We start from the raw sequence: 26,509 nt of genomic DNA, 5'->3' as shown, positions 1-26,509 counted from the left end.
GCACCACATCCGCGATCTATTAGTATTTTTAATAACGTATATGTTTAATTTTTCATATTTGTATCAGTAATCGTTAAAAGTTTTCTATTTGAATGTTAAAAGTAATTAATTCTGGAAATAAAAGAGTAATAAAAGTGAAAACAATTAATTTTCATACTAAGAATATGTATGTAGTTTAAGAGAGGGGGAGGACATTTTTTTTTTTATTCCCATGACTCTGTGTTCAGCCGTACAGGTGTGCATCCATCATGGCGGAAAGCGGTGAAGAAACGGAAAGGAAAATTACTATTACAGTTAAAACAAGTAAAGAAAAGCAAGAGATTAAAATTGAGGCTGATGTGTCGGTCAAAGAGGTAATTTGTTTTTTTGTATAGGATTTTGTACAACTCATTGCTTAAAAGTTGTTGACCGATTAGCTCCAGTCTATAACACCACCCCCATCCCATCCGTATATCTTCTCTTTAGCAGTATATAATACTGTCGTTAAAATTTGTTTAAATTTGTTTATTAGTTACTTGCTTTATGTATTTCTGTTTGTTTTTTTTAAATCTCAATTGATTTCAGATCTGTTGTACTTTCTTGTGTTTCTATTATTTAAACTCGAATATCGTTCAAGAGTCGGTGTGGATTTTAATATTGCACAAAATCGGAGAGAAACAGACACGAATCCTCCCCCTCTCGAACCTTGAAAAATAAAACAAAAAAAAATTAAAAATCGAAATTCTTTCATGTATCAAGGAATTAAATTACGAAGGTTTTTTTTTTCTAGACGAAACAAGTGTAGTAAAAATTCTGCTGAAGTTAAAATCTAAGATTCGTCAGCCTTTTGAGTGAAAACTACGTGTCCGTTCATGATAAGGGAAAGGCGACTGGAATACTACTATAGCGAGTTAAACGAGCGTGGTTATCAGTCTTGTCATAAATTAAGCATGGAATAAAGGGCAAAAATTTTCTTAACAACCCCTCATATATTTTATCTTCAACATATGTTGAAACTATTTGTTTGGCTTTGGTTCTTAAACATGTGTTTGACTTATGTCATTTGACTTGTGAATCTTATTTTATGTTTTAGATCGCCAAGTAATTTTCATTAAACCGTAAATGATATGATTTGTAAGGCATGTTCGATGAAAATAAACTCTTACAACTCATTTCACTTGAAATTTACGCACGTTTTGTTTCTGATTACGACTCTACTGTACACAATCATTTTCAAGTAACTTTCTCTCTATATAAACATATATAAAGTACCTCTTGGTTCATAGACTCTTTTGCTAATTATTCTTTTCGAGTAAATCTGCTGGATTCCTCAAAATATACCGAGAAGCACTAACGTGGATGCGTTTGGATGCACATTAAAATAAAGATGGTTTGCAAATTTCGAAACTTTTTCTTTCTTCTGTAAAAACCTGTTCGTTGTGTCAAGTGCTGTTGATGCGTCATAAGATCAAAGATTTACAAAACCTCATCAGATTTTACTATTACAAAGTTACTGTTTTTAACGATATCTTATAAAAAACGTATTCCCTTCCCAGTTTAATAGAAGTAGATGAAGCTGTAATGTTTATGTATTTTACAAGGACATCAACGACCCAACAAATGCAGTTCTAACAGGAAGCAACTGAAATTGGGTCGCGGACTCAGTTCACCGAGAACTCTCTCTCGCCATCACGACGACCTCAAATGGAATCATCTCGAAGCTGTTGGATGAAATTTATTGCGATTTTAAAAAAAATATCGACCGATTTATTAGCCTTATTGAGTTGACTCTAACATTAAAGTTCTTTTTATGATTTCATTCGGCATTTCCGGTGTTTTTACAGCATTACTTTCTGCTGTTGAACAGGCTTCTTTCAGGATATATATTATCTATCTGTATTTAGTCTTGAATATAGGCCAGTAATTATATTTTTATGTGTTTTAAGATTTCTTACGAGAGAGCCACGAATTACTTTCACAACGTTTCAACTACCCATTTATAAATGTTTTACTGCCTCTTCAACGTATAAAAGGCTATGATTTTTTCAGATATTTTGGAGTGGTTCATTAGGTCCAGTAACAAACAAGTTAGACATGTGCTCAAGCATTGTAATGTCCGCGGCATTGAATATCATTTGAAAAAGTTACAAAATAAGTGATTGTTTCATCGAAAGGCAATCAAAATTTATACGTAGTCTGATGATTGGCGTGTGAATGATGTTTGAAGAAGCTAAAGGTTGTATCGGGGTTTGCAGCTCGATCTGTGAATAATTGGGTATTCAGTATTCTCTGTCCTAGAAATTGATTGCCTAATCAATCCCAAACATGCAGGATGGAGCGAGAGTGAATGAAGCATTGAAAGACAAGTGCTACTTGAAGATAAAATCGTTCGTAGGCACATATCAAGAAAATGGATATTTTGGTATTTGAAAAACAAAAAAAAGGTAAAAGTGGGTAGGTAATCATGAGATGAAATGCAACAATTGGGCTGATAATTGGTGGAATTTTGAGAACCTTGTCAACAAATTTAAAGTTGTGTGTTAACTATAAAAGAAACAAGAAAAGATGTACTTGTCAGTTTGTGTAGGAAGGTTTGAATATATTTCTTCTAGATATCTGATGCAATATTTTATTAGCCAGATTATCTATTATGGATCATTGGAGTTAGTTTTCTTACCAATGCTTAGATCGATGCTATAGTGTCTCAAGTGCAGGGAACTGAAATTGCCTGTTTTTTGTTGTTTTTTTTTCTGTACAAAAGACATGTTCAGGAGTGTTGAAAGCACAATAAATAATTGATAAAGGTAAGCGAGTTAGTTAAAATTTTGCTAAAGTCGAGCTTTACAAATGAATTCAACCAGAAAGCATTAAAAAAAAATTACCTGTCATAGCTATGTGCTAAAGAAGTTTGTTTCATAACCACATGGTTTCAGGTTTAGTCTCACACTACTTTCAACAACTGTTTTCTATTATAGCTCCAGACTGACCAATGCCTTGTGAGTGAATTTGGTAGATGGAAACAACGCAGAAATTGTTCTGCTCCCATTCTCTGCTCATCCCTTTCACTTCTATGGTACCTTCCAGCTTCTTTTATCTCTCACTGCATTCAACCACTGATCCCTCATCCTTTGCCTGTCATTTCTCCACAGCTTCTCTGCCACCTGAATTCCTCATCTCTCTCTCTCTCTTCTTTTGCAGCCATCTCCAGATTCTCATCACCCTTATCCTTTTCCTCTCTTTCATGTTTTCTTTCCTCCTACACCTACCCATATTTACCCCTCCCTCCCATGACGCTGGTTAAGCACTGGATCCTTCTACACAACCCACTCTATCACCCTTTGCTTTTGTCTCCACCTCTCTTACTAACCCTTGACACAAATCCTTTCTCTTTCCCCTTCATACTCCTTCCTATTTTCTCTGTATCCTTTGTTACTCTTCACTATCACTCACCCACAACACTAAATCTGTTCTTCATATTTTTTCCTCATCACTCTCTTATTCTCTTTTATTGTAGGGACACCCTTTAGGTTCTTTAAGTCTTGCAAGTTGCATGGTGACACTAGAAAAAAAAATTACAAAACTCTGTGCACTGTAAAGTATTGTGTTAGAAAGAGCATCCAGCTGTAGAAATCGTGCCAAAGCCAAGACATTAAATACTACATTCAATTTCATTGACATAATCCTTTGACTGCGACTGAAACAAGAATAAGAATATCTAAATGTTAGCTTGGTATGTAATCATTCATTATATATGCTGTATTAGTATCAGTTCCTTCCTAGTCATTATAGATAAGTAAAGTAAGATCAGCTATTCCGGTCTGTTATACAAATATTCTTGGTTTTAGAAATCTTCAGACAGTATACAGTATTTTACATAGACACCTGTTAGTCAAACACCTTGCTTATGAAATATGGAATAGAACTATCTCGCTGACTATTTTACATTTGTCTGTCTTATTGGTGTGCTCTAGGACCAACTTGGATGTCTCCCAACTTTCTGTTATTCCTTTTATTAATAACTACCTACCAATCTCATCTCCAACACTATTCTTCAAAAGTGACATACTTGATATGAACTGCACTGATTGTATTCCAGTTCCACATCTTTTTGCTTTTAAAATATTTCTAGTACTGAATTAGACAGCTTCTTGAGATTTTTCACAGTATTTTCATGATTTTCTATGCTTTACACGAGGTTACCCTATGCTTGTTTGCATGCTGTATAATTTTTGTGATGTATACTTTGATTATTCTTTCTGTATAATCTAGTTAACCTTTGATCCATTATCTGTATTTTCTTGGTCTCCAAGTTTTCCCAACTGGAGTCTTATATTTATTCATAAAGGGTTTCAACCTTCTCACTGAATACCAAGGATGAACTTTTGTTCATCATTATTACATTGTATTTATTATAAATCTTTTTACTTCCGTTCACTCACTTTTGCCCATTCTTGTATTCCTCTCCTTTCAGTAGAATCACTTGCATTTCCATCAATTCTCATAATCAGTCTATCTCTTCGATTTCCATTTGACTTGGATTGTTCATGTTCTACTATTATGTTTTCATACAGCCTTAGAAGCCTGATATGTTACACATATTTTCTTTTCATATAAAGAAAAAGCTTTTCAAAGATATATAATCTCTTTTACAGCATCCTAATTAAAAGCTCTTCATCCAAGGGAAATCACTGCTAGAATGGTGTAAAGTCTCGTCATTAACCAAGTTTTGAAAATAGTGCATTTTAGCTTTTCTTGTTCTTTGGCTACTATCCAAATCTTTTGTTTTTCTCATGGTTGGCAAATATTTTTTTTCCAGTTATTCTATTTTGATGTCCACTTGTTGATTCCTACGCAACTTCCACAGATCATCTTTTTTGGCAGTCTTTTATCTTTCATCAACTCCCTACTCAAAATCTTAGCAAGCTTTAGCTTATTTTAATATGCTCAGTATTGTCAATTTTCAGTTTTATGTTAACTTCTTTAATTCATAACTATTACTTGTATTTATAACTTTACTGTATGGCAATAAAGAAAAACAAACTTTGGTACATTAAAACTACATTTTTTGTTTGAGACTTGAACTCTGAACTTTATTCGGTTGATCTTTTGGATGAAGAATTCTCTTTTCAACATATACGATCAGTCTTTAAATTTTCTTTTCCCATTCATTCTATCTGCCACCACTTCTAGTAATGCAGCTTTTCAGATATTGTGTAATTAAAACAATTCTTTATTGCTGAATACTGTGGCATCAATGGGTAAATTACTAAAATAAAAACAAAAAGGAAATTTTTCATCTTGTATTTTTACTTCATATTTCATGATGGAAATAAATGAATTTATATGTTCTGATTCCTGTAAGAGTTTGTATTTGGCTTCTTGTGTATCTTTTGTTTGATCATGCAAATTACTCATTAATGTAAAAGTAATTGAAAATTGTTTGAGTAATATACAAGGCGGTAGGTATCAAAAGGTTCCCGAACTAGTTATGTTTAATAAAAAATAGCTTATTTACCTAAGTTTTACCATCATCTTCTTTGAAGTGGTCACCTTGTGCAGCAATATACTGGTTCCAGCATTCCTGCCACTTTTGGAATCTGGACTGGAAGTTGTTTTTCATAAGCAAGTCGAGGACCTTCTGCAAATTGTTCGGAGCTCTACAATGGTGTTAAAACAGCAACCTTTGAGCTGCATTTCCATCTTCGAGAAGAGATGGAAGTCCGCAGGTGCTTAATCTGGCGAATAGGGTGGTGCAGAAGTAAGTCATACCATGTTGTTTTTTGTTGAGAAACTCATTAAGGAGAGCTTGGTGATGGTGCATTGTCATCATGAAGAATTCTTTGCGTTCCACAGATCTGGTTGCTTTCACTGAATGTCCTCCCTCAAACGCGTCAAAATGTTACAGTAGAACTCTTGATTGATGGTCTGGCCCTGGGGGGCGAATTCTTGATGCACAATACCACATTTCTGGCAGGTCTTCCAGGGACGTTCTTCTGATTTTGAAGCACTTGTACCACTCAAAACATTGCATACGACCCATTTCCTTGCCACCATAAGCTTGCTGAAACATGCTCAATGTCTCTAGCAGACTTCCCCAGTTTAATGCAAAATTTTATGTTGGCTCTTTGTTCCTGTCCATGACAAAATCGTAGACTACAGCATACACTTGATCATAAATTTCACAACTTGTGAAGTAAACACAGCAATGTCATTAAGCACATTGCCTAATGAAGGTCACTGCTAGCTTTCATTGCACATGCAGTGGTGTGCTGCCATCTGTTGGCATGCAACAGAGCTAGTCTGGGAACTTTTTGATACCACCTTTATTCAGTTGAACTCAACAAAATTTGGTTGGTTAGTTTCATCAGACATGAATTAATGTCAGTTTAGAAGTAGATACCACTATCTAATTTCTGACTTGAAAATATCTACAATTAGCAAATCTATCCTGCACACTGGATTGCAGTTTTCCTATATTCTTGATTGGTTACTCGTTTTTGTTTTCACAGTGTCTGTTGACAGCCTCCACTTTCCACCTGTAAGGTTCAACACCACATGTCTTGCAGTTTTGTATTTTCTGTTCTCTAGTTGGTGTCCATCTGAACACTGTTTTTTCATATTGATGATTTGACTGCTGCAGGCTGTCATCATCATCATCATCATCATCATCATCGTTTAACGTCCGCTTTCCATGCTAGCATGGGTTGGACGATTTGACTGAGGACTGGTGAAACCGGATGGCAACACCAGGCTCCAATCTGATTTGGCAGAGTTTCTACAGCTGGATGCCCTTCCTAACGCCAACCACTCAGAGAGTGTAGTGGGTGCTTTTATGTGTCACCCACACAAAGGCCAGTCAGGCAGTACTGGCAACGGCCACGCTCCCAATTGCATTCTTCATTCTATCAATGTGTCTTAGAGTCTTCATGATGATGTTCTTATTACTTCTTTGTTTCTGATGTGATTGTGGTACAAATGCCTCAGAACATTCTTGTCCAACTTTTTGGTGACTTTCCAGTCTTTTCTTGCATTTTGTTTGGATATAGGACTGTTGGTTGTATGATGTTATTGTACTGGCAGATCTAAATGCTAGTGTCCATGGGCCCAATTTTGTATGATCTTTTTTTTTTTTTTAAATCCTTCAAACTTTAATCAGTTGTAAAGGCTGCAGATAAAAATAAACTGAATTTTGAATTTGATAACTGAAAATACCAAACCAACAAAAATCATAAATTTATCACTCGACACTTTTATACAATAGAACATGTATTTCTAGTTGTGCATATTTCTGGAAATAGTAACATTTTCGGAATATTTCATTTGTCTGTAATGATTTCATTCAGCATGACATCAAAACTGATTTGGATTGCTTTCATCTGCTGCTTCTTTTCAGTCATTCAGGTCTGACAAATGTGTTACTGACTGGGTTGCACATGAGAATTTTGAGTGTAGTTATTGCAAAATCTGACAAAGATTTGGAAAAAAAAAAAAAGTTCAGGGTTTGTCAAAAGTCCTGAAGGTGACCATATCCATGATTAAGCTATGAGTTGTTGCAGGAAACCATAAGTGTCCAAGAGCAGTATGATAATGTAATATTGCTTGATTAGTTGGAATTAAGTGAACTGGAGTCCTATGTATTTAACTGTTCCGACATAACTATTCAGACTATAGACAACTTTCAAGTTTGATAATAGACGTCCAACCCATGCTAGCATGGAAAGCGGACGTTAAACGATGATGATGATGATGATGATTGTATTGTATTGTAACGGAAAGAAAATCAAAATTTCTCTGATGGGTCATGGTAGAAGTTGAATTCAATTAACTTGAGAAGTATTTTTCAAAGAGTGGGGAGGGGAAAATTGCCATGCTTATCAAAATTAAGATTGCTTTAGACTTTTTTTAACACTACAGTGAAAAATGAATTATATGGATATAAAGTCTATTTTGTCTTCTCATTAATAAGGATGGGAGACAAAAACTTCACTGATATTTTGTTGGGAGTGGGTGTGTGGATGCTGGTATTTGTCAAAATGAGAACCACTGAATAAGATAATTTGAGTTAGATTTTAAAGATGCAACCCATGTTTTTCTTTGAGTTTTGATCCAAGATGAAATTTTTTAATCAGAATTCATCAGTAAGGTAAACCAAAAACTGCCTGGTATGGATCATATTCACTCCAAAATTATCCAATTCATGATATTCTAGTATTACTGTGGGAGAAATAATTGTGCAAATCATCATCATCATCATCATCGTTTAACGTCTGCTTTCCATGCTAGCATGGGTTGGACGATTTTACTGAGGACTGGTGAACCGGATGGCTACACCAGGCTCCAATCTGATTTGGCAGAGTTTCTACAGCTGGATGCCCTTCTTAACGCCAACCACTCCGAGAGTGTAGAGGGTGCTTTTACGTGCCACCGGCATGAAGGCCAGTCAGGTGGTACTGGTAATGGCCACGCTCAAAATGGTGTATTTTACGTGCCACCTGCACTGGCACGATCTCGCTTGAATGTCTTTACACATGCCACCGGCACAAGTGCCAGGAAGGCATCGCTGGGCACAGGTGCGGCGACATTTGAAATTCATAATGTCAGATTTTGGGTCAGAAATTCTGAAAATTTAACTGTCAAAATGAGAGTTTTTAGGCAATTGCTATAATTTCCTTTTTTTTTTTTTTTTTTTTTTTCAGACACAAAAATGTTTTGAATATGAAGATATATATTTTTTGTTTTTGTTTTTGGCAAGGAAGATATTGCATTGTTTTTCCCCCAGTGGATTTATAGTGGGGTGAATTCATAGCTCTGGGAATTTAAAGCATATAGTTTGAGAAAATTTTGCAGGTTTATTAAAATTCTGAAACCTCAAAAGGTGTTGATATAAGAACAGTTAGAAAAGATAGTATGTCAGTTGGCATGTGAAGATACATATGTTGATAAAATCTTCTAACAACACAATTATTTAAATCTGTCAAGGAAGAGCTGAGCAGTGTGAGTGCTGAAAGGGATGTTGCAAAGTTCAGTCACCATGCAAGTTGTTGCAAAATTTGGTAACAAGAACTTGAAAGGGGGGAAAAAAATTAGAAACAACATGGCTTCATTGAAATCATCATTATTTCTTAATTATCTCACAATGAAAATTTATAAATTATTAGCACAAGGTGGCAAAGAGCAAGTAAAAGTTACAAGAAAAACACAAAACAAATGCATGAAGTAAAGAAAGTGTATTTCTACATTACTAAGCTCTTACAAACTTGTAAATTATATGGTAGTCCATGTACAACCACAAATGAATATCCTCTTAACTAAAGTGAAATTAGTGGGAAAATTGTGAAGACAGAACTGTTGTACAGCTGAAACATTTGCCAAGTTGAAAGAAGAGAACCACTTGAACTTTTCCAGATGATAAAGATCTATGAAGTAATGCTGGAGAATTTGTTTGTGCTTAATTAACAGTGATGCAAAAATAGCTTCAATATCATCTTCTATTCTTGAGTTACCACAAATGAAGAAGTGTCAAAAATAATCCTGCATTCTACATCATCTGTGAAAGTCACAACAAAAACTTAAAACTTGTACCACTAAAGTTAGTGTTAGAAGAAAAAAAGCATGTAAAGTTGTTACTTGGTCATGTCACGCTAACAGCTGAATGATGTCAATTTCTTCATTGAGCATCTACATAATTTTCTTAAGAAAGCACACCCAAGTTTTGGATATATCTAACTTCTGATGTTTGTTTCTGGTGATTAAATCTTCCCTATAACATTTTTGGCGGGTGACACGTAAAAGCACCCACTACACTCTCTGAGTGGTTGGCATTAGGAAGGGCATCCAGCTGTAGAAACTCTGCCAAATTAGATTGGAGCCTGGTGTAGCCATCCGGTTGCACCAGTCCTCAGTCAAATCGTCCAACCCATGCTAGCATGGAAAGCGGACGTTAAACGATGATGATGACGAAACTAATATTGAGGATTGCGTTCTATGCCTTGACCCAAGCATAGAACAAGGCTTGCCTCTTTGAGCTGGGAAATGAATGGAATGCCTGGTGTGTTTCTTGTTGTGGCTACCCCCTCCTAAAAAAACTGAGAATAGGCCTGGATATATATATATAAAAAAAACTTCTTGTGTAACTTCTGCTAGAACAGATAAGAGATTTGACTGATTTATTAATAATACTTAAAAATTGTTAGATCTTTATATTGTTTGCCAATGAAGAAACAGATAAATGTTACTGTCAACAAAGTTTAGGTTTAGTATGAAATACCAAACCATTTTTGGTTTGCCTGCTGATGAATTTTGATAGTAAACATTTTTCTTTGGTATTATTGTCTTTGGTTAAAACTTATCCGAGAAACATGGGTTGAACAAGATCTGGAAGATGAACTCATAGGTGACCTTGACTAACTTAGCAATAAAATTTGTCAAAATATATTGTATGAGAGGAAACCCAGATACAAGGGGTTTGTAAGATTTGAGAATATCAGTATGGGCTGTTGGTGCTAATTTACAAGAAAGGTTGAATGTAGCTCAGTGATGTCTGCATTTATATAAACATGTAAGATGCTGATTAAGTATATTGTAAATAATGTTTACAATGGCCTAGAATAAGGGAAGATTTTACTGAAGCAGTCTGGGTGGGCATAAAACTAACATTTGTAATGATAAAGAAACTTGCTTAGAATGACCGTGTACAGCAGACTCATCTCTAGAACCATTTTTTTGACTGCTAATTCATTCTGGTGGACCCCCCCCCCCTCCCTAGCCATTCCATGTTTAAAAACTAGTTTTATAGAAGCTTCTTCTGAAATTCCTACATTGTTTTTCACACATAGTGTAGATTGAACTATGTAAGATGCTGGAGAAAGAAACAGCTATTTCTTGAATACATATCAATACATACATCTAAAGCAAATTTTTTTCAGGGGCCCTTAAAATACTATTGTAGAACCTCAGTTTACTATTTTGTGGAACCTCAGTTTACTATTTTGTGGACCCCCAAAAATCTTATATGGACCCTGGTTGAGAACCATTGCTATAAAAGAATGGATACTAAAATGAGGATTGTGACCATAGTGAATTCAGAATCGATATACTTTTTGAAACTTTGATGTTTTAGAATATTATTTGAGGAATTTGTCAACAGTTTTTGTTATATTTTTTTACTGAATGTAGCACAAATTTTGAAATTGTAAAGATTTGATTATATATATATATATGAGTGGTTGGCGTTAGGAAGGGCATCCAGCTGTAGAAACTCTGCCAGTAGAAACCGTTGCCAGTACCGCCTGACTGGCCTTGTAGGGTTTTCGAGCGAGATCGTTGCCAGTGCCCCTGGACTGGCTCTTGTGCGGGTGGCACATAAAAGACACCATTTCGAGCGTGGCCGTTTTCGTGCGGGTGACACGTAAAAGCACCTACTACACTCTCTGAGTGGTTGGTGTTAGGAAGGGCATCCAGCTGTAGAAACTCTGCCAAATTAGATTGGAGCCTGGTGTTGCCATCCGGTTTCACCAGTCCTCAGTCAAATCGTCCAACCCATGCTAGCATGGAAAGCGGACGTTAAACGATGATGATGACTATATATATCATCATCATCGTTTAACGTCCGCTTTCCATGCTAGCATGGGTTGGACGATTTGACTGAGGACTGGTGAAACCGGATGGCAACACCAGGCTCCAATCTAATTTGGCAGAGTTTCTACAGCTGGATGCCCTTCCTAACACCAACCACTCAGAGAGTGTAGTAGGTGCTTTTACGTGTCACCCGCACGAAAACGGCCACGCTCGAAATGGTGTCTTTTATGTGCCACCCGCACAAGAGCCAGTCCAGGGGCACTGGCAACGATCTCGCTCGAAAACCCTACAAGGCCAGTCAGGCGGTACTGGCAACGGTCACGCTCAGGATGGTACATCTTATGTGCCACCCGCACAAGAGCCAGTCCAGGGGCCCTGGCAACGATCTCACTTGCATTGCCGGGTCTTCTCACGCACAGCACATTTCCAAAGGTCTTGGTCAGTAGTCATCGCCTCGGTGAGGCCCAATGTTCGAAGGTCTTACCTCACCACCTCAGCCCAGGTCTTCCTGGGCCTACCTCTTCCACGGGTTCCCTCATATATATATATATATACATACACACACACACAGTCGTACACAGTCATATGCTTACAAATATTGTGTATATATGTAATAAAACAATATATACACAAGTACTCTCTTTTACTTGTTTCAGTCATTTGACTGTGACCATGCTGGAGCACCCCCTTTAGTCAAGTAAATCGACCCCAGGACTTATTCTTTGGATGCCTAGTGCTTATTCTATCCTTCTCTTTTGCCGAACCGCTAAGTTACGGGGACGTAAACTCACCACCATTGGTTGTCAAGTGATGTTGGGGGACAAACACAGGCACACATACACAGACATACATATATATATATATACATATATACGACAGGTTTCTTTCAGTTTCCATCTACCAAATCCACTCACAAGGCTTTGGTCGGCCCGAGGTTATAGTAGAAGACACTTACCCAAGGTGCCACGCAGTGGGAATGAACCCGGAACCATGTGGTTGGTAAGCAAGCTACTTACCACACAGCCACTCCTACATTTCTCATATATATATCTGTACATAAACAGTGTACAAAGAAACTGAAGCACATATACCTGTGTACATAGTTATATACAACATGCTTAAGCATATCCTTGCATGAACTTAAAGAAGACATACAGACATATTTATATATAAAGAGAGAAATACATGTCTATGTATGCGTGCATACATAAGTACCATTCTCATTCAACTTCCACTTCTCCGTGCTTGCATGGGTCAGCCAATTTGTTGAGGCAAATTTTTTACAGCCAGATGCCCTACCTGTTGCTAACCTTCACCTGTTTCTAAGAAGGTAATTTTTCCTTTGGCCAGACATTTTCTTTTCTCAGAAGACTGGAAATGAACAACATTGCTTTGTATGATGATGATGCTTTTTTGTATACATCGCGTGATGTCAAGACAAAGGTACACATACACACACATACATGATGGGCTTCTTTCAGTTTCCATCTTCAAAATCCACTCACAAGGCTTTGGTTGGCATATGTATATATTGAAAAATTTTCTAAAAATTGTCACTTCATCAAAGTCTTCATTCTATGAGAAAATGCAAAATTAATTCCAAACAAAGTGAATAAACTTGAATGCTAAAGGATTAAATAAAAATATGCACAATATCATCTGATGGGTAACTTGAAAAATTATAGTATAAGTTTCCATTAGTGAGAGCATGTAAAGGATATTGAGAGTGTAAGACAGCATATAATATATGATGATTTAGCTGTTCCTGTAATACATGCAGTCTTCCTGTCTCCTACTGTAACAGATGGTATCACAGACATAGAGATTTGCACACACTCATGTGTACATATATGTGCGTGTGTATACATGCACACACACACATCATTGAAAGTTTGAATATTGGTTTGAAAATGAAAAACTATATTTTTTTTAAAATCTGGGTCTTTTCTATTGGTTTTTTTGCTAAATCATTAATAGGATCGTAAACCAACAGCAGCTGTCAGGTGGTGATTGATATACACATACACACACAGTAGACATGCATTTCCTTACAGTTTCTGTTGACTAAAGTCACAAGTTATCGGTTGATTCAGGACATTAGTACAAAGCACTTGTTTCAAGGGACTGCACAATGAGACTGAACCTGAAACTACGTTGGTGTGAAGTGAATTTCCCAACTACATAGCCATTCCTGTGTTTGTTCTCTTAACCACACAGCTATGTCTGTGTCTATGTACTCTATTAACTTAGGAGGCTTCCTTGTTACTTCAACTATGTGGTCATTTAACTTCAAAGAAATACCAGTGAAGTCTTTCAAATTTTAGTTGTTTTGATAAAGAAAGAACTCATCAAATCACTAATTCTTAAAGTGACAAATATCAAACTCCTCAAAAAGAAAATATTAATGAAGTTTTTTTGTGTCCTTTCTCTTAGTGAGAACATAAAATAGTTTGCAACCATATAATCGTTTTTTCTTTGCCCTAGTTTTGGACATTTCAAATATTTAAAAATCATCTAATTTTATTAACTATAGCAATTTGTCTATCCTCCACTTCAATCCTTAGCAACTTCCTTCAGAGAATATTGTATTAGATAATATAGTCTGAGATGCAGTGTCTTTTTAAAAAAAACAGGATAGTCATGACTGGAATGCTTCAATCATAGGTTAGCTTGATCAAGGCTGACCTTGTGTTAAATAACAACAGTTTTAGAAAGTTCTGAATTTCCTGTCTTTCCTTTAACCCTTTAGTATTCAGATTACTCTATCAAATTTATGGCTTATTCATTTACATTATTTTGCATTTATCATGCATTATCTCGTAGCTTTGAAATTTTAGTGTTGTGATTGCTTATTTTTAAAATGGCATTGCAGGTAGGTGTGAGTGGCTAAACAAGCAAGTGGACTATTTAGGTCAGATATAACTGGTTTAAATGCTTAAGGTTTAGTTTTACATAGCTTGACTTTTCTGAACTCAAGCCATTGATTAGATTGATATAATGCATTCTATGTAAACATTGCTTTCTTCCCTATTTCTGTCTAATCATTCCATTACCTTAGAACCCTCAACTCTGCTAAATCATGCATGTATCACGATTTTCCAGTATCTGTGCAAAAAATTGGTTCTGATTTTTGATATGACTGCTGAAAATTTAGAGCTCATATTCATAATTGTTATAGTTTATATTTATCATCATTACTGAAGATTAAAATTGATATGTAAAAGAAAAATAACATTTGTTTTTCAGTAAATGAATATTTCCATAACTGTTTTTGGAGTAAATATTTATATTCTCTATGTAACATAAATATAATAAATCTTATTTACTAAATTTCATCATCTTGTAATTTTGCTCTGCCCTTTCAACATTGTTAGAAGAAAAAAAGTTTTGTAATTAATTTCTTTTGGCTCACAAAGCAGAATTTGTGGTAGCAGTAAAAATATTTTGAACTATTTAGGTTTGTCCTGAAACTTTGCATGGTGATGCAAATAAGTGTACCCTTTCTACACATTTTTGGTTTTTACCAGTATGAGAAAATCATTTTGTTGGAAATGGTACAAAAGATGGGTTATACATGAATGGGTAATATGGGAAGTTTCAAATTGACTCAACTTGGAATGGTTAAAATGCTGAACTTACAACAGAAAATGCTGTATAGAAATGCAGATTTTGCAAATTATTTTTGGATATGTTGGGCTGTTGCCAGCAAGTTCATCAACTTAATGGGTTAAAGGTTAATATTTTTAGTATTTTATAGCTTGTTCATTACGTGGATACCCCCCCCCCCCCCCCCCCCAAAGCACATGTACTATGCTGATGAATAAGTAGTACACAATTTCTGACATTGGAGTAGTATTTTACACTTTTTTCAAGTCTACAACTGCTGAAGTATTTTTTTTTTTTAGCACAAAGAAAAATATGAAAACAAAGAGAAAAATATAATTTTTCATATGGCCACAATAGTCGCATTTATTTCCCTGTGCCACCCTAGCTTTGGAAGGTTATCAGTTACATGATGTATGTCTCTTCCAAAAACATATAGTTGAATGGTCTTTGCTTTCTATTAAGATGCAGAAGTTTCTAATACATAACATCAGATGTCGTCTGGAGCTCAGCATAGTAGCAGTGACCAGTAAACGAGTACAGATGAGTAGCATGGGTCCATAAATCTTCCTTTGGTCTTGTTCTGACACCTGTTTTTAAACCCTCAAGGTCAAAGCTGCTGCTTCTCCATTGAGAAGAATACTCTCTACATACAACCTAAAGAATTAGTTTTTGGATAGGTTATTTAAGAGAACTTCAGTACGTTGCTCATGCTATTTAAAGTTGGAATCTATTTAGAAGAGATAAAATTTCATCAGGGAACTTAAAATGGGTAAAAAAAATATCCAACTCAATTTGATTTGTTTGCTTATCTCAAATGCAATACATTTGATCAAATATTGTCCTAAAAAAATGATATAATTATTACTAGATGTAATGAAATAATTTTTATATCAGATTTGAAAACTAGCCTTTTCTTTCTTTTTTCTTTTTCTATTTAGTTCAAAGAACTTGTATCAAAGAAATTCAATGCTCCTGAAGAACAGCTCTGCCTCATTTTTGCTGGAAAAATCTTAAAGGATGCTGACACATTAAGCCAGCATGGAATACATGATGGTTTAACTGTTCATCTAGTTATCAAATCCGCTAATAGAGTAAGTAACTTTTATGTTATATTGCTATTAATGATTGCCTGTCTGCTATGCTATTCAAACAGATAATGAACCAAAACTTTAGCTCCATTTACTTACGATTGGTAACGTGAGTGATCCAACTTAAAGTTGTCTCAAATGTATATTAATACAAGCTTTATAAATGACAGAACATGCTTACTTCCTGGGCATGAAGATTTTTAAGACATTTGCTAATAAACACCCTATACACAAATGAGATAGCTTCCTCATGGCTTCTCATTCTGTTAGAAGTAACAGCAGCCTAATCCCCTCATTACATATAACCTTAAAAGTTGTATATTAATCCTTTAGTATTCAAACCAGCCATATCAGGCCTGTATATTCTACCTGTTCTATGTTCAAACAGGCCAGATTCAGCCTCTCACACACACTACACAATGTCATTCTAAAAATAAACAATCACATCATCAAAATCTCAAAGCTACTAGAATATGCATGATTAATTCAAAACAATTTGAATCAATAAGCATTACACTTGGCTGAATAGTCTGAGTGCTAAAAGGTCAAACAATGTAGTCCTAGTAGGACAAAGTGGTAAGAAAAGATCTACAAATGTTGAGACTCAAAGAAAGGATGACAGAGGACTGAGACTCCTGACAGTTTGCTGTGCTTGGAAAGACATGTCAAGATAAGTAAAAGTGTAGTTGCTCTTGCATACAGGCTCATCTGCAACCCTCTACAGCTGAGCATCCCTAGTCTTGCTGGCTCGTAAGTGCTAGTGCCATGTAAAAAGCACCCAGTACACTTTGTAAAGTGGTTGGTGTTAGGAAAGGCATCCAGCCATAGAAACCAGGCCAAAATAGACGGAGCTTGAACAGCCCTTCAACTGGCCAGCTGTCAAACCATCCATGGAAAATGTTAAATGATGATGGAAAAAAATTTTTTAATTCAAGATGGTGGTCTAGAACTGAACAAGAAATAAACTGAAATAAAAGAAAATGAGCAGGTTTTTTTTTAAGTAAGATATGAATACATTCAACATACAGGGAACTAAATTAGTAAATTAGTAATAGCAAAAGGTAATTAATTTCATTCCATAAATATGTGGAAAAATTGTACTTTGGTGAAAAGTGATATTTTGTGTTTTATATATTTTTTATTGGTTTGGTCTGGAGGCAAAGTCTGTGCCCATGGTCTTTATAGACCATCTGAAATAGGTGAAATTGACATAATGTTCTTGAACAGTTACAAATCAATGACTGCAAGGGAAAATGTGTAGGATAGGAGTTTCAAAGGCATTCTAGGGATGTGGTGAATTCAAGAGGAGTGGCATGAGGTGAGTCTAGAGTGCCTATGTGGGTGTAGCAAGAGACCAACTATGATGCAAATCAGTCTCAGCAAATGAATAGGCTTTCACCACATGAATACTGTTTAGAAAACTACCATCAAAAAGAACCCTTTCCTTTCTTTTCTCCACTTAAACCATAACAAAGAACCAAAACAGTCTGCTGCTGTGTAAGGAGTAAGTTAGTTTGCAGGTCACATAATGGTTATGCATGAATAGCATGTATTTAGTAGGTGTTGATTTTCTCCAAGCATTTTTCACCAAACCTCTTAGAAAGTACTATAATCAGTTGCTGTGTTTCTTGTTTTGAAGGAGTTTTGCAGGTTTTTTTGTTTTTATCTTACCAGTTGTGTATTTTCACCACAAGGAACACTGTAGAGAAAGCTTATTTAACAAACTTATTTCTATCTTCTCTAATTTGTGTGTGGTTTCCCAAAAGCTCAGTAATATTTATAGTATGGCTGTGATCATTCCATTTGTTTTTGTGACTCTTCCTTTTCAGTTTCACAACTGCTGGCCTCATAAATATTAATATCTCTATTATCTCCTGGGTTCTATGCGATCAATTGTACTGTAGCATAGCTACAGTCCAAAGTGTAAACTGATAAAATTAGAAAATCTCCATGCCATCTAAATATATAAATCAGTAAAATAGGATTTTATAAAGGTGGGGTACAATCACGAGAGATTTTCTGGTTGGTTGTCAGGCAAGCATTTTTCTTGTTCATCCTATTTTGTTATCAGAGTGCAATAACATTTTAGCTGACATATCTCATAAGAGCTTAACCCTTTCGTTACTGTATTTATTCTGAGATGCTCTGTGTTTCTTTCAGTTACTTTAAATATAACAAAGAATTTAGTAAAACAACTTAGCTATCATTAAGCTAGTGTTAGCAATATAAATTGTGACCAAGGTTTGGTGGAAGATTATAATTCGAAACTTATGAAAACAAGACATTTGTACCCAAAGCCAGAGCCGGTTTCAGCTGGGTTGGTAATGAAAGGGTTAAGGAGTTAATGACTTGTTTTATAGTATTGTAAACAATGTGATGTAACTTCCTTTCACACCTGTACTATTATTTCAAGATGATTGGTTATTGTCATCATTATCAAGGTTTTTGTGTTTGCCTCTCCCTGCTAGCATAGCTAGGATAGCAGTTCTGAGATAATGTTTTACAACCAAATATACTTCCTGGTGCCAATCTTTTTTTTTTTGTCACTTACAATTTGCAGAAATAAAGTGTACCAAATTTTGTAACTAAGATACACAGGCTTTAATTTAAATCTATAAGTAGTCTAAATTTAAAGATTACAAACTGATTTGTCATCTCACTTTAACAGTATTATTAAGTAGCTGATAGTTTAGTTTGAGTTGATCTTCATTTAGTCGGTATCAGTGGGATCTGAAAAGTGTCAGGTTGAGTTTGCTGACTAACCAGTGGTTTGATTAGTATATACAGTTTATCCAACAGCTAACCACTACATGCTACCTTTTAAAATACTTTGTGAATCAGGAGAACAAAATAGTTAGTCAAAGAAAAAGATATTAAACAAAAGGCAAGTGAAATTTAATGGACAGGTAAAATAAAGGATTCAGGTATAGTAAATTCTGTTGGGTTACTTAAAGTACATTGCTATTGGTTCCAAAGTACAAAGTTGGCATTTTTAACAAAGTAAAGTACCAGGAAGTGGAGGCTGTCAGAATTGCTGTTTCATTTTGAAAGCTGACCAAAACATCATGAACTGGTGTTGGCACAATATCTTCTTCAGGAAGTAGTGATAAGGTGCTACATATCTGGGTTAGCAGTTGATGGCACTAAATTTTTAAATGCTGACCCTACTGGTGCATGATTTTTAGTTATTTTTTAAAAATCTGTCTTTCAAACTAAGCTGTTTTATGTATTTTGAATTTTCTTTGATTAGTTTATCCTTCAAAATCTAAACATCCCTTTTTCTTGGTCATCTATTAAACTGCATTGCCCTCGCATCTTTACTTATCAGCTAAATTAACTTAGGAACTCTTTCTTATTTTCAACACTGCTTTCATCTCCACCATCTTCTTTTTCATAATTTTCATGGCCTTACACATCTCCACGTTTTCTGAGTTGGTTATAATAAGCAGCTTCTACTTTAAATCTATTTTGCAACATCATGTCCTCCATCCTTGAAGCAAGATCCTTAGCAGATGGATTAGTAAGGTCATAGGTGAAAGTGGTTCATGTATATAATCTGTTTTATTTTTGAAACTCTAAACTCTCTAAAGTCATTTGTAGTGTCCTCATCAGATATAAACTCAAGCATTAAATTTAGCCACAGTTTATACTATCCATTTTTCAGTATGGATACTTCTACAGATTTCCAAGCATTGGCAATGCAATAAACCACAGCTTTCACATATCTTCCATATTATTGTTACTTTGGGGAAGAGTCGTAATTAATAAAGCTTAGAAACACACCAGTTGTTGTTTGTCTATATTTCTCCCTTTTTTTTTTTCTCCTAAAGCAGTTGCTTATGTTCCCCCAAAATATTTTTCAGTATATCAACCTGTAGCCTTCCCATTGATTGTATATTTTTAAAAGCCTGGTTTTGCTATTGTTACATTTCTAGAGTAACCTTGTAAGCAAATGACACTAGCATTTATTGGTTTACTTTGTTCCCAACTGTTGCTAGCACTGATATCATTTTTTTGACTTATTTTATCCTTACTCTTGTATTATTGTGGTGGATGGCTGTCATTAGTGGAGAGGAGGTGTTGTTACACCACTTGTTCTTTATATTAAGCTTGTGATGGTGGAGGGTCTGTTTCCTGTATTTGTATAGCTTCTCTAATCTGTTGTAAGGTTGAGTGTTCTGGATATGCTGGTATATTGATAGTGTGAATACTTGTTGTACTCTCTCCAGTTTTCTGCATTCTTTTCATGTAGGCTGAGTGATGTCTCCCATGTAGGTTATAGTGGTGTCCCTATAATGCCTCTTCATGCATGCCATATAGAGTACATAACAATTATAGGTTTGCTGTTGGTCAGAGCAATGTATTTTCTTGGTAGAACTTGATGGATTTGCCTATTTTTTTCTTCTACTTTGATTTTCTGCTTTGTATCAAGCAATTTGTTCCTAAATTTGCAGTCTTGTTCGCCCCTGGGTATAGTATTTATGAACGTCACAGGTTGGAATTTGTTTTCGCCATACCAGGAGTTTTTCTTTCCAGTCTTTTCCAGGATTTGTTTTGGTACATGAGTACACTCTATTAGCAGTGTTGCTTGTGATTGTTTCATTTCCTTTATGTACTCGTGTCCAATCTTGTTGGTTGTATCCAGAGAATTGTGACTCTTATAATAATATTCCTTAAGAAATTCTTGTACTGATTTGCCAGAATTAAATGCACTCAGCAGGTACCTCATAAACCAGGAGCAATACTAAGAAATAAGAGAATGTAATATAACATTGTCCTGCAGTTGAACTAATTATGTACAGTTAGATGATAGGAAGAGACCAAAATCTTCCCCAATACAAGGCAATTTCATCGACATTGTAGACTGGATCCAGATTTAATTTTTCATCAGAAACTAACTTTGCAAACTTGTCAACAAATGCAACAGCTTCTTTGTATAGAGAATGCTTTTTGCCTAACACCACACAGTACTTTAAGGCATGTCATTGTTTGAAACAGTTAAGCTAAACTTCATTACATTAACACTTGTAATCTAGTCTTTGGTCTTCATGAAAAACTATAGCTTGTTCTTTCAATAAATTCCTACACTACTTAACATCTTCACCTGTGCAGAGCTTAAACCACATTATCAGTACTTCATCCAGTTCTCAACATTTCCTATTTTTCATTGTTTTCCTTATACATCTTTTTTCTTTCTCTTTGTCATACGCAATGTTCTCACAGAACCACCATTGAGTTTTTGAGGAGTTCAAATATATATGTCATGGAACCATGGCTGGAGTTAAATGTGAGCAGGTTATATGTGCAAAATAATAAGAATGGCTTGTCAGTATTTACAAGTTTGCACCAAAAACATATTACAACCAACACTACCAAAATAGTAGTGGCAGATTGGTGTGCTGGATTGGAAAATTAAGTTCAGATTAATGATGGAACTGGATTATCAGTGGTTGGATTAGTGAGAGTTGACTGTATTTGGAAAAGGAGGAAGGAGTCCTGCCTTTTACCAGACAATGACAAGTTTCTCTAAACACTGTTCAAATAGCAGTGAATTTTTCATATTAAGTGCTGAAAATGTAGTGCTTGAACAGAAAGAAACCAAAATACTTTTGTATAATTACTTAAATTAAATAGATGAAATATTTGCTGTAATTTAAGATGAAAAGGAATCTAATTCACCAACAGTATATTGGTAAATACTAAATTAAATCAAAAATATTTCAGATGTGTATTAATATTTAGCTGAAAAAGACAATGGAGGTTGTTGGAACAGTAACATACTAAATTGAATGCCTTATATTATCTAATTCAATTCCTAACTATTCTGAATTCAGAATTAGCAAGTTTATTTTCTAGATTTATACATCCTACCTCTTTAATAAATAGTTTTGTAATCATTCAAAAGAGACAGATACATCTTTTTTTAAAAAATGGTGTTTGCTAATTGTTGTTAATTTCTATTGTTGGTAGTTTTTAAAAGTTTTGATTGCCAAATGTGAGAGTCGTATTTGAATTGTAGTTAACTGACAAAACTACTGTGTATCATACTAAGTCTTGTACTGTCTGGTATATTGGATAAAAGTATTGGAACCCTACATGCAAGGTTTGAGTTAAATTATACACGTACATGCACTTGAGCACAAGCACACATACATGGCATTGATGAGGGATGAAGACAGCTTTTTTAAAATGTATTCTACTAAATATAAACACATTAGAAATGGGCTTGAAGAAGTATCAGCATTGCACACAGTGTGAATCGTGTTAGAAAATAATTGCTATAAGTTGGTAATTCATTGAAACTAGACTTGGGTGTAAAACTTTAGTGTCACCTTCATAAATCTCTGTTTTGGATTAGAAAAAAAAAAAAAAAATTTTGTAAGAGCTTTCAAATTCTGCCCCAAGCTGACTTGTGTAAATATACACGCCTATTCTACATTGTGTTTATGGATGAAATGCTTATAAAATGTTCAGTTCTTTTAATTATGTAATCAAAAGCTAAATAGTCTACAAATATATCAAATGAAACTATTTGACTTCCGCTTCACTGATTACTGAATTTAAGACATTATCTGCTCGAATTCTTCAAAATATATTGTGAAAGGATGGCTTGTGGCAGGTTTTCATATACCAAGAATGTATGAAAACTGGCAAAAGGAAAATTTATGTAAACTTGTCAAACAGTTTAGAAAAATGTTAAATCATGTTTAATGATATATGATTAAAGTGAATGTTAAAATGATGATAATTTCTATTTTTGTCTTTTAATTTTATTACATTTTTGTTTTTAAATTTTAGGCTACTGCTGGTAACACTGGAGGAACCAATAGCAGTAACACTTGTCCAGCAGGAGCAGGAGGTACCAGTACAAGGCCAAGCAACAATACAAGCAGTGCTAGTGCTAATATCGGAGCCACTCCTTTTGGATTAGGAGGCTTAGGAGGTTTGGCTGGTCTTGGCAATTTAGGAATGGGGTCTGCAAATTTTATGGAAATGCAACAGAGAATGCAAAGAGAGGTGTGTATCTGTTGATGTTTTTCATTAGAAAAAAAAAGGACTTTATAAGCAACATACTTTTGTGTATAATGATTTAATCATCTAAATGATTATTATTAATTATCTGTGATGCATGCTAATTAACTAATAGGTTTGTAATGTGGGATTGAAAGTTGCATGAAGGACACCTTGTTGATCCTAGTTGAGCATCAAATGCTTTGGATATGTTACTTAATTGTAAATGCTTTCTGAAAAGAATATGAACTAATTTTTGAGAGTAAATGATGATGGTTGTGTGGTGATGGGCAGAAATGAATGCATGAAAGTAGCGAGTAATTTAGGTGATAATTTGTCATTGAGAAACAATCTTTTTATTTGATTGAAGAAAAGGTTTTAGAAAGACAATGGGATTTAGGAATTGAAAAGGATAAATTGTAAAGTTAAGCAGAAATTTGAATAATAGTCTTGGTTAAGAAAGGAAGAAGTAGACTTTCCATAAGTCTTTTCAGAGACACTGAAGATTGTGTATTATAGAGATTGGGTTGCCCATGTTCAGTCCACTACAGGACAAAAGCCTCAGCATGTTCTCTCTACTACAGAATGGCTTGAGATCTTACTGGTTAGTGAGATAATGTGCTGGAATAAATTATATAGCATTGTTATGCTAGCAATGAAGTAAAGTCACTGCTTTTCATTAAAACCAAAAAGAAAGACATAAACAGTTATAAGTGATTATTTAAGTGGAACAGAGAGGGCCTGCTTTTAGTTGATCCCCACTGGTTGATCATTGGAAAGCTACAAGGCATCCCATCAGAAACATTAAGTTTCTCTAAAGAAAGTAAATATTGGTTTGTTCGCTGGGTTTACCAACTAATATAATTTAGGTATCACCACTGTTAGTAATTTTCTCTTAATGCTGTCTGTGCTTATTTTGTTTTTCGTTTTTATAATAAATTATTTAGTAGGATATTCATAAAATGAAATGCAAATTTTGTTTTAGGTTTTAACTGATTGCTGTATGTTTATGGTATCCTTTTTTTCTGTTGCATATATTTACAGTTAATGCAGAATCCCGAGATGTTTCGTTCCATGATGGAAAACCCATTTGTTCAACAGATGATGTCTAACCCTGACATTATGCGGCGCTTAATCACCAGTAATCCTCAAATGAGAGAGCTTATGGAAGTAAGCATTCTTTCTCAATTATACAACATTGTAGAGACTTTATAACAATCGTTCTGAATACATTCTAAAACATTGTTTTTATTCTCTTTAATAGTAAAGAGAACAACAAATTATATGTATACATATATATATATATCCTCATCGAAACAAAGAGAGAGAGAGAGGAAGAAAGATCAGAGTTAGGCTGGTCGAAAACAGAACACGAGATGGAATTATTTTGGTGGGGAATATAGGGTAACATAATTGAAATAGGTGGATAATGAGATAGAATTGGGCACCGTGAAGCAGCAAAAACTCAGGCTATATATATATGTATGTATGTATATATATATATATATATATATATATATATATATATATATATCTATTCATAGAGGATTTATGATAGTGGATTTTTTTTGTATTGTCAGTGTGGAATACAAAAAGAGACATAAATCTATATATCTTTTCCTTGGTTTTTATCTGAGGATGTCAGTCTATTATAGCTTGTATTCTCCATTGATCTAGTACATATTCTTCACTGCTAGGTAAATCTAAGGCACATTGAATAAAATATTTACTCAGAAACATAAAATGCTTACAGCAGATTTGAACTTATTAAATGTAGGTAGTTCAGTGCCATACACATTTAACTATTTTTGCCCTACTTACTCATTTACAAAATAAATTGAATGCATTTTTGTGGTACTAGTGTTAGAAGTTGTCAGATCCTGAATGCACATCCATTATCCACTTTGCAGAGTGTACTGGATACATATTGTTGTGTCACCAGTACTAAAGATGTTGTCATGTCCTCAACCCAGTTATATCTTTACTTGTCCATCAACCACTTCTTCAGAAGATGTATTGGATGTACTTTATCATAGTACTAGCACTCGGTCTCTATTCATTCAGGGCGCCATGAGCAATTGATCAAATAGAGAGAGTGATTACAGAAGAACTGTAGGGAGAGACAATGCTAGAGGAATGTAAGAAGTAAAAGAAGAATTTAATGTGTTAGATAGTAGCAGCATTGGGTGAATGGCAGTTACATGGTCACAGATAGAGGAGAAAACAAGTGATGAATAATCAGTGTTAAGAAAGTGAGGTAGATGTCAGTAAAGAATGATCTGGTGGGAAGGGGTGGCACTAATAAATACATTACAATAGGAAGATTGAGATGTTTTTCACCAGAGAAAATTTTAGTTTTCTCTAGTGAAAAATTGATGTACAACAGTGTTATCTTACTGTTAATATAATTTTTCTAAAGTAAAAATAGGAATATGAAGATTTGGTACATACAATTAAAAACTTATTAATCTTATAACTTTAAGTTTTGTGTTTTATGGAGAACAAATAGACATTTGCTATTTTTTTTTCTTTTTTCAGAGAAATCCTGAAATAACACACATGTTGAATAACCCTGAATTGATGAGACAGGTATGAGCTTCCAGATTCTTGTATTTGATATTGTGAAAAAGGTTTTCACTATTTCCATTTCCAAGCATCTTCACTATTTTACATTTGTTTCTTTCTATTCCCGCATGGATTGTGCAAATATTTTGTAGCACAATCTCCTTCAAGAACTACAACTTCTTGAGATCAGTTTCAACACCTTTTCTGTGTCTTAGTTTTCTTTTTCTGCAGATTCCTTCAATTTGGACACTGGGCACTTCTCTATCAAACTATTATCTTCTCTATATATACCATATGTCCATACCAGTGTAGTCTTCTCTCTTGCACACATCAAAATCTCTTATACACCTAGTTTTCTCTCAACTCATTTGTGCTATCATTCTTGCACATTATGCATCCACTGGAGCATGCTTGCTTCATTTGATTCCAGACTTTGTAGACAATCATTTTGTTGCCAGATGTAAATACTCTCTGAATTTTTTAAATCCTCTTCTTTGGCTACTATGCTTTTAGAAACACACCTTTGCTGCAAAGTAGATCATCTAAATAATAGAAGCTATTAACTCCTATCAAACTGTCAAAGCATTTGAAAGAATTTTTTGTTTATGGATGTTCTTAATGCTGACTACTGTGCATCTGTTACATAATGAAGACTTGCTTCTCTATCAACCTGCATGGAGTTT

The 26,509-nt window shown here is 34.7% G+C and overlaps 1 protein-coding gene across 4 annotated transcripts in view; it reads left to right on the top strand.

Annotated features, from left to right (window-relative positions):
* The first annotated feature begins 219 nt into the window (after window positions 1-219).
* LOC106877833 (ubiquilin-1) overlaps window positions 220-26,509 on the top strand; it is a 45,517-nt gene continuing 19,227 nt past the window's right edge. For all 4 annotated transcript variants that reach the window (XM_089349768.1, XM_052966089.2, XM_014926864.3 and 1 more), the window contains exons 1-5: window positions 220-353; window positions 16,101-16,253; window positions 23,049-23,267; window positions 24,306-24,431; window positions 25,800-25,850. In XM_089349768.1, coding sequence (XP_089205894.1) covers window positions 249-353; window positions 16,101-16,253; window positions 23,049-23,267; window positions 24,306-24,431; window positions 25,800-25,850 — 654 coding nt within the window. In that variant the 5' untranslated portion in view covers window positions 220-248. The remainder of the gene's footprint in view (window positions 354-16,100; window positions 16,254-23,048; window positions 23,268-24,305; window positions 24,432-25,799; window positions 25,851-26,509) is intronic.

The sequence above is a fragment of the Octopus bimaculoides genome, chromosome 3, assembly GCF_046866305.1.
Source record: "Octopus bimaculoides isolate indiv1 chromosome 3, ASM4686630v1, whole genome shotgun sequence".
In the NCBI taxonomy this organism is placed as follows: domain Eukaryota; kingdom Metazoa; phylum Mollusca; class Cephalopoda; order Octopoda; family Octopodidae; genus Octopus; species Octopus bimaculoides.
The sequence above is the reverse complement of the archived record's forward strand: the minus strand, read 5'-3'. Positions and strand labels throughout refer to the sequence as shown.